This window comes from Podarcis bocagei (genome assembly GCF_964188305.1).
Source record: "Podarcis bocagei genome assembly, chromosome: 7".
Lineage (NCBI taxonomy): Eukaryota > Metazoa > Chordata > Lepidosauria > Squamata > Lacertidae > Podarcis > Podarcis bocagei.
In genome coordinates this window covers 69741880-69750983 of record NC_138132.1, presented here as the reverse complement: position 1 = coordinate 69750983, position 9104 = coordinate 69741880, and the positions used below count along the sequence as shown (strand labels likewise).

General features: G+C 47.7%; 1 protein-coding gene and 1 long non-coding RNA gene across 2 annotated transcripts; one reads left to right on the top strand and one right to left on the bottom strand.

Moving 5' to 3' along the window:
* Positions 1-285: 285 nt before the first annotated feature.
* LOC308591167 lies at positions 286-2887 on the bottom strand. The gene is made up of 2 exons (XR_014010015.1): positions 2644-2887; positions 286-1001 (listed from the first exon to the last, which is right to left on the bottom strand). It is a non-coding gene; the product is annotated as an uncharacterized lncRNA (long non-coding RNA).
* A 1261-nt stretch (positions 2888-4148) lies between these two features.
* On the top strand, positions 4149-8749 carry LOC308590214 (kelch-like protein 38). The gene is made up of 4 exons (XM_081199988.1): positions 4149-4257; positions 4354-4432; positions 5281-5508; positions 7246-8749. Exons 1-4 carry the CDS (start codon positions 4191-4193, stop codon positions 8687-8689), a joined length of 1818 nt encoding a protein of 605 aa, XP_081056114.1. The 5' UTR covers positions 4149-4190; the 3' UTR covers positions 8690-8749.
* Positions 8750-9104: the final 355 nt, after the last annotated feature.

The window sequence follows — 9104 nt, the reverse complement described above, 5'->3', positions numbered from 1 at the left end:
AATAATAATAATAAATTTATTATTTATACCCCGCCCATCTGGCTGAGTTTCCCCAGCCACTCTGGGCGGCTCCCAATCAGTGTTAAAAACAGTACAGCATTACATATTAAAAACTTCCCTGAACAGGGCTGCCTTAAGATGTCTTCTGAATGTCAGGTAATTATTTATCTCTTTGACATCTGATGGGAGGGCGTTCCACAGGGCGGGTGCCACTACCGAGAAGGCCCTCTGTCTGGTTCCCTATGCAGATAAGTCCCTATGCAGATAAGTCAATAAATGAAAAGATTCTCAGACCATTATGCTTGTTTAATGAATTACCAATACACGGGGAAGTTGGGCTTTAGAGATATGGGGAGGAAGGAACTGAATCAGTCCAGATTTTCATGCTGGATTTCTGTTTCCTCTCCTTAAGGAAATGACCAGAAAGGTGTGAAGGAGGAATCCCCATGAGCAGTCAGCTGCAGTCTTCAGCTTCTACCCATCTCTGGAAGAAGGTGGCGTCTTCTCATTCATCCTTGCTGCTGGCCTATAGCTCATACTTAATGCAATAAAGTCTCAAACGCAACCCCCAACCTTGATGGTGGTGTCTAATTCTCTTCACAATTACTTTGCAGCTGCTCAAATGCTTCAAATTTAACAGTTTATAGAAACAGCAGTGATGGAGCTGACATCATGTCATGTGAAAACAATGGAAAGGGTCACAGTTCAATGGCAGAGCATCTGTTCTATATGCAGAATGTCTGGTTCAATCCCCGGCATATCCAGGTAGGGCTGGTAAAGATTCCTACCTAAAGCCCAGGAGAACTGCTGCCAGTCTAAGATAAATGGGCACATGACCTGGCTTGGTATGAGGCAGCTTCCTATTTAAATCAGCCCTTTATTTAGAACCATTAGGTCTAGCATCTTACTTCATATTTGGAAGACGGACCAGAACTCATTGGTAGAAGACGTTTTGCATGCAGAAGGTCCCAGGGACACCAGAGAGGACCTGTAGCCGAAACCTTATTTGGAGTTGTTTGCAAATATTTTTGAAACAAATGAATATAGCTTGTTAAAAATAAGAAGAATTAACGAAGTATCTGTACTAGTAATTGGTTTTTTCTGGTGGTAGGCAACACACTTGAAGCATTCAGCTTAAAGGAAGGTTGTGGACTAATACAACCTTCCCTAACCTAGAGCTCTCTAGGTGTTCTCAGACTCTCTAACTCTCATTATCCCTGACCATTTGCCATGCTGGCTGTGGTTGACAGAAGTCCAATGATATTTGGAGGGCTGCAAGAACCCCATCCCTGATTTAGCAGATCAGGTTAGGGAAGGTTGGACTGACATCAGTTGAACGTGGTACGTGAACCCCTCTTAAAATGCCCAGCAATATATGGAAGGCTGAAAGTTCACCACCCATTCTGCAATGGGACAGAGGTTTTTTGGTACTTCGGAACCCAATGAACACACAAATGGGGTGTAGGCTAAAGATGTTATTGCACAGCCCAAAGAAAACCACAAAGCACTGCAATTAGCTTACATCCCTCAGATTGCTGTGAACCCTATCAGCAATGGTCATGAGTCCTGAAGGTGGAGCTTGGCTGGTACACAGCACTCTCGGTGGATAGCATTTCATAGACATTCCACCAGAAGAGGTGTTCTCGGGGCTTGTACACTTTTGTGTATAACATAGTTTCTGGGATAACACATCAGCTACCCACCAAACTGGAAGACACCTGGGCAGGCAGCCAAAACAGTCAAATTCTAAGTTTGGGTTCAGCAGAAGCCTATCTTAAATATTAAGATTCCCGCATGGTGACATAAAATCTGTGAGAAACCACTATTTTATGGGATAACAGGATAGGAACAGAAGTAACCCTCAAAGCCTTTCTAGACATGAAAGGAACATTGCTGCGCACCTCAAAACAGCAATGATTTCCTGCAACATCCCAATATACCGTCCCTGACTTAATGGATCGAGTTGGGAAAGGCTGAACTAATATCATTCTCATGTGGGGAGTGGCGAACCTCCTGCAATTGCTCTTAAAATGTTTACATTAGTTATTCTGGCTCTGGGTAAAAACAGTCTTTATGGGCTGAGGGAGGGAAGCATTTAGGGTGACAGTAGGAGGTACCTGTCAGGAGCTCATCCTACACTCGAGTAGGACCCTGGCAGAGACACATGCCCAACTTCTAATAGTACCTCAGAGCCAGATGGATGGATTGACAAGGTGAAGGCCGGGCTATCAGGAAACTAGTGGTCTGGAAATGTAATAACCAGTTGCTCAGATCTGGAGAAGGCAGAAGCTTTTTCCCCATCAGGGTGTTCGCTCAACGTTAGTGGACTCCCATGCCCAACAACTCTTGAGAGCCAGTGTGGTGTAGTGGTTAAGAGCGGTAGTCTCGTAATCTGGGGAACCGGGTTGGCGTCTCTGCTCCTCCACATGCAGCTGCTGGGTGACCTTGGGCTAGTCACACTTCTCTGAAGTCTCTCAGCCCCACTCACCTCACAGAGTGTTTGTTGTGGGGGAGGAAGGGAAAGGAGAATGTTAGCCGCTTTGAGACTCCTTCGGGTAGTGAAAAAGCGGGATATCGAATCCAAACTCTTCTTCTTCTTCCTTCCAGAATTATTCTTCCCCTGTTTGCCCACCTTTCATTTACCTGCACTCCCTTTTACTTAAAACCAGAGATGACCCTTGGCTGTTGGCTTCCTCCTCTTCCCAGGTCTAACATTTGCCTTTGTAGAACTCAGCAGGGAAGAGGCTGGAGAAAAATCTAGAATTAGTTGCCTCTGTCTATCATCGGCTCTGGCGCCACCTGCTGTTGGCTCCCTGCCTTCCACCCTAGAGGTTCCAATGGGCACAAACCACCATGGCCCTAGACCCAGTGTCTACTTGAGGCTGGATTGCCCACCAGCCATTAGGACATACGTGCTCTCTCTCCTTCTCAGCACCCAATGGACAACATGCACAGTTGATGTCACAATAGCTGCACTTCAGAGTGTCCCTGGCAGGCCTTCATCAACAACAGGCACTCACCTTGAGCAAGAGGCCCCAGAGATGGCATGGGGCCGCAACAGTGACTTGAAGAGCAGGCCCTCTTGAGGAGAGGAGGTGAGAGGGGCATATGCAGGTGGGCAGCATCTTCTGCCATTGATGGTGATGTCCTTTGTGTGAAAACTTCACAAGTTCCTTAACACTGTGGTCACTCTTCCCTGGGGTAGAATCAGTTACCCAGAGCTTCACAAACACACACTCCTCCCTTCATGCAAGCCATTCATGTTACCACAACTGAATGAAATGTTGCGGCCAAGCAGATAACCTGAAGAAGAGGGGCCCGTGAGGGATGTAGCACAGGAAGCCTTGGCTGGAATCCAGATTGAAAATGAATCCAGAAATCACTTTCAGTCAATAGTGCCTGCTGGCTGTTCTAGCACCATTTGCAGCAAGTCTCATTTTTGCTCAAAAATCTTGGGGAATTTTTCCCCATGTTATAAGCTAATTTCATCCTGAACTCTCTTTAATGCTGGCCATCAGGGATAGAGGAAATTCTTGTTCTGTACACATTTTAGGCAAACTGGCTAAATTTGTCATTCTGAGGCAAGTACATGGAACTAAACACAGCTGTCATTCAAACTGCTGTTCAGTTAAAAAGAAAATCCATTGAAACCTGTAATTTTTTAATAAGGAGATGTGTAACTCCCCCAAAACAGAATCCCACATTTTTTGGGGTATTGCATATGAAAATATGCATTGTAGTGGGAAAATTAACAGCTGTGCATTTTTAGGGAGGAAATGTGTATCAAAAATTGCAATACATAGAATTTAAACATTATTTTGAAATATATTTTTTTAAGAAGAAGATCTTCACAGAATGAGATTAAGTGCACCTATTTTTGAAATCATGCAGAAATGCCATGGAATGGAAAGGGACTGATCTATCCATCCCTATTTGTCACTACAGAACAGACTATCTGGGAAGTGGCAAAGTCCCCTTCATTGGAAGCTTTTAAGCAGAAGTTGAATGGCCACCTGTCAGGAATTCTTCTGTTGTGATTCCTGCATTGCAAGAAGTTGGAGTAGATGACCTTTGGGGTCCCTTACAACTCTACAATTCTAAGATTCTATACAACTGTATAACTGATCTCTCTCTCTCTCTCATGACAGCTTCCCCTTCCCCTCTCATCTACTTCCTTCATCCTGCTCATCATGAGTTCCAGTCATAAAGGGGAGCAGCCAGAAACCTTCAAACCAAGACCTCTCGGCTTAACCCAAGGTAACCCCCAAGACCTCTTATGCCAAAGAACTAGGGCCATCTTATCAAATGACCAGCTGTTGTCTCCCTGACTTCCTCCCCTCTCCCTGACTCCAGGTCTAGCAGAGATGTATGAGGAAGAGCTGCTCTATGATGCCACCCTCATAGCTGATGGACAAAGATTCCCTTGCCACAGGTAGGCCTTGATTTTTCTGAGCAACATGAAGGCTGCCCAGAACTCATTGTTTGAATGTAAAGGTTGCACAAAGAGCATCTCAGGTTCATCTGCCTTTAAAAAGAAAAGGGGGGGGGATCAAGTAGGTGAGGGCAGGGAACATTTTTTCAACCTTAAGGTCATATTCCATTCTCAGCAATGTCAAGGGGTGGGAGTCAGGAGTAGGTCAGTAATAAGTCACACGGTGTCAGGAAGTTAACTCTTGATTCAGAGAAACCAAGCAGTTCAAGCCTAGTGAACACAACTCTACCCGGTAGCTATTACCTCAAGGAAAATCACTTGCCAGGACTGAAGGTCCCCACTGTCCCACAGCTCTCTAAGTCTCCTCCTCCACTGGTTCCTTCTCAAGCAATTTGAGGTCTTGCATGTCTTTGCTCCACCCTCTTCATATCCCTTTGGGTTCTGAGAGACGGGGTGGGGGGGAGGGAGAGATGGTCACAGCAAGAGGGAAAGACAGCCTGGCTTCATCCCCAGCCTGACTCATCTCTGCCTCTTGGCCCCTTCTCCTCTCCAGCCTCCAATTCTGCCTCTGCTTCTGGACTGCTGTCTTCCACAGTCTCCTCCCACTCACTAAACCATTCCCTCTTCAGCTCCCAGCACCTCCTTCTCTCAATCTGCTCCCTCTTCTCCCTCTGACCACTCATCATCATTCCACCACCACTCCCCGGGCTCTGAGCCTTCTTCCCTTGAGGTTCCCCAGTTGGTGCCTCCTACCAGTCCTCTGCATCCAGCCAGTCCATGGCAAGCAACCTTCCAAGGGTTTGAACTTGGCCTCCAGCAATTGCAGTTCTCTCTTTCCTTCCCTGCAGAGCGCTGCTAGCAGCTATTAGCCCCTACTTTCGGGACATTTTCATCAATACCTGGAAAGAATCTGGTGGGAAAGAAGTTCTGCTTCAGGAGGTGTCTCCATTCGTCGTCGAAAACATTCTGAAATATATCTACACAGAGGACATAACACTCACCCCTGAGCTGGCGCCGCACCTCTTTGCTGCGGCCAACCGCTTACAGATCATACCGCTGCAGAACCTCTGCTGTAGGTAAGTCACTGCATCTTTCTTCTCACACCATGACTGTGCATGCAGTTCCACAATTTGACAGGTGCAATGTACATCACACCATGAGCATGCAAATTCCAACTTGGGTGGCTTTAAAAGAGATAAATTTGTGGAGGATCAGGCTATCAGTGCCACTAATCCTGATGGTTATGTTCTACTTCCACTATTGGAAGCAGCATACTTCTGCATGCCAGAGTGCTCTTCCCTTCAAGTCCTGCTTATCTGCTGCCCATGGACATCTGGTTGCCCACTGTGAAAACAGGAGGGTGGCCTAGAGGGACCATTGGTCTGATCCAGCAGGACTCTTCTTATGCTTGTAGTGCATAATATCTTATCAGGATTCTTTTAGCCCAGGAATGGAGAACCTGTAGTGCTACTGGACCACCAGACCCCATCATTCCCATCAATGGTCAAGGGTGATGGGAACTGGAGTTCAGCATCATTTGAAGCAAGGTCCTTCAACCTTGGAGCTTCAGAACTACAGCTCCCAACATCCCTACCATTGACTATCCTGGCTGGGGATGATGGAAGTTGTAGTTCAAAAAACATTTAGGGACTCAAGGCTGAAAAATAAAGTAAGGTCACAAGTTAGTCACACCTGCTTTAGCTAAATTTGGAATGAGGAGTGAGGGATAATGAAGAACTGCTGCAAAGAGACAGCTTCGAAATCTGTTGTTGCTGTCTCATGGAACATTGAATATGGACACAAATGGAGAATCTAAAAATGTCTACAAAATTCTGGTGTTTTTTATGATTATAAGAGTTATATCCATAGAGAAATCCAAAGGAGTCTCCAACCAGTTTTTGCTGCAATTTAGAGAGTCTTTGTCAAGGCCCTTGGACTATGGATACAACTATGGGATTGCTTCATTCAACACAGCTTCCCAGTATTTGTTACATGGCCAAAGGATCTTCAGGACTACCATATTTTTTGCCCTATAGGACGCACTTTTTCCCCTCCTAAAATGAAGGGGAAATCTGGGTGCGTCCTATGGGGCGAATGCAGGCTTTCGCTGAAGCTTGGAGAGCAAGAGGGGTCGGTGCACACCGACCCCTCTCGCTCTCCAGGCTTCAGGAAGACATCCACAGCCTAGGCAGCCCTGCGGGAGTTCCCGCAGGGCTGTCTAGGCTGCGGATAGCAGCTTGCTTCCCGGAGCGCCGGGCGCGCTGAAAGCACAGCACCCGGCGCTTCGGGAACACATCCGCAGCCTAGGCAGCCCTGCGGGAGGTCCCGCAGAAATCAATTTTTCCTTTATTTCCCCCCAAAAAAACTAGGTGCGTCCTATGGGACGGAGCATCCTATGGGACGAAAAATACGGTAATGTAAAATCATGAAACAGCGGGTTGCCATATTAGCATGCATTTTCCCATAAGCAAATTCCTGCTGGATCATCCAGTCCACCCGGATCTCAGAGTGGCCATCCACATGTCTAGATAGGAAACTCACAAGCAGGACGTGGGTTCAAGAGCATTCTTCCCAGTTGTGATTCCCAGAAGCAGGAATTCAGAGGCATACTGGCTCCAACAGGGGAGTTAGAACAACAGAACCATCATGGAGGGTAGCCATTGGCAGCCTTATGAATTTGTCTAATCCTCTTTCAAAGCCTTCCAATTGGGTGGCCATTTGGCGGTCCTGAGGCTAACCACCAGGTTTCATGGTGGGAGTCATGCTGGTTCCTCTGCTCCACAGGCCTTCCTGTTCCTTCTTTCGCCTTCCAGGTTCCTCGGGAAAAATCTCTCTGTGCAGAACTGCTTTGAGATGTATTCTTTGGCAAGGACGGATAAGAGTCCTGCCTTCCTCCATGCGGTCATACGCTTCCTCACCCGAAAATTCAGCCAGGTCTGCGAGCATGAGAGTTTCCGCCAGCTGGACCTCAGCACACTCATCACCCTGATATCCTCCAGCAACCTTGAAGTGGCTTCAGAGATCAAGGTCTATCGGGCTGTGCGACTCTGGGTGCAAGGGCAATCCAGCAAGCATGGCCCTTTGCTAGGAGACCTGATGCGCCATGTCCGCTTCCCACTCTTCAGTCCGGAGGAGCAAGTCGAACTACAGAGGGACTTGGAGAAGTGGAAGGACCTCAGGCTCGAGTGGAAGGTGCTGGATGGCGAGGAGAGGTTTCGCCACATCAAGGGCCTCCGGCAGGGCATGTACAAGCCGCACATCCTGTGCATCGACACCCAGATGTGTGAGTACCAGGAGCTGGAGAGTGAAGAGGCCCACATGGGCTGCTATGACCCACAGACCGAACTGTGGGAGAAGCTTCCCGGCCTGCAGTCCTTGACGCATGCGTGTTGCGCCACAGCTGGTGAGAAGATCTATGTCTCTGGAGGCATCTGTAAGAACTCTTACTCCACCGCTGTCTATGAGTTCAGCTCTTTCAGAAACCAGTGGCTGCAGCTCACACCCATGACTGTGCCCAGGGCTGCACATGGCTTCCTGTTCCACAACCAGAAGCTCTACGCCATGGGGGGATGGTGTCAGTTCCAAAGCTTCCTCAACTCGGCTGAGGCTTTTGACCTCACGACAGGGACGTGGGCTACGATTGCAAAGCTCCCGTTTGCCCTGAGCCACCCGGCCTCAAGCGTCTTCCAGAACAAGCTGTACCTCCTTGGCGGCGCCACGGGAGTTTCTCGCCAGTGGCTGTTCCACAAAGGCTTCCTGATCTACGAGACCAGCTCCAACACATGGACTCAGGTGCCTCTGTCGACGGGTTTCTTTGGTGCAGGAGCTGTGGCTGGGGACAGGGGGATCTATGTGATCGGGGGATACACCGAGAAGAAAATGCGGGACAGGGTTGAAGGGCTCCTCATCCCCGAGAACCGCCACAGCTCTCACAAGTGCTTCTTAGTCAACGAGACTGGCAAAATTAGTGGCAACATTGGTATGCCCAAACTGCCGCGTGGGGTTGCCAACGCAGGGGTAGTCTCCTGCGGGAAGCGGATCTATGTGTTGGGTGGGGAAGACTTAACCCAGCGCTACAAGATGATTTACTACTGGGAGCCTGGAGAACCCCGCTGGCACCGGTGCACAACAGAGATCCCTACCACCCGTGAGGGCATCAGCAGTTTTGGATGTGTGACCATGATGAGGCCCATCCCACATATCCGCCAGCTTTTCCAGGTCACTGCCCTTGTCACTGTGTCTGCAGCAAGCAAATAGCCATCCCCCTGGTGGTCCTGAATGAACTTTCGAGTTAGCAGAAACCAGGCAGACACATGCAAATAACTTGGTACTGGCTGCCAAGTTCAGTACTATCGGCACTGGCTAAGGTTCAACTTAAAATAGAAATGCAAGCTGCAACAAAGTTCAATAATCTCAACACTGGCTTAGCCGTTACTTAACTCTTTAGATGTTAGCAGAACTAATTCCAAGAAATACCTACGCTGGTGCAGCTGTAACTTAAACCAGTAAAAGCTAGTTCAGAACCACTAGACGTTGGCAGGACCTATTCTAATAATACCTACGCCGGTGCAGCTGTGACTTAATTCAATAAAGCTAGTAAGACCCACTTGCTCTATTAAGTAAAAGAATTAATTTTTTTTTAATTATTATTTTATTTATTTATTTATTTATT

What these genes read in the sequence shown, in the direction of transcription:
- LOC308590214 (XM_081199988.1), top strand. Translation starts at nt 4,191, where the DNA reads ATGAGTTCCAGTCATAAAGGGGAGCAGCCAGAAACCTTCAAACCAAGA. An exon ending in ACCTCTCGGCTTAACCCAAG is followed by an intron (nt 4,258 to 4,353) that starts GTAACCCCCAAG and finishes CCCTGACTCCAG; the next exon opens with GTCTAGCAGAGATGTATGAG. An exon ending in CTGCAGAACCTCTGCTGTAG is followed by an intron (nt 5,509 to 7,245) that starts GTAAGTCACTGC and finishes TTCGCCTTCCAG; the next exon opens with GTTCCTCGGGAAAAATCTCT.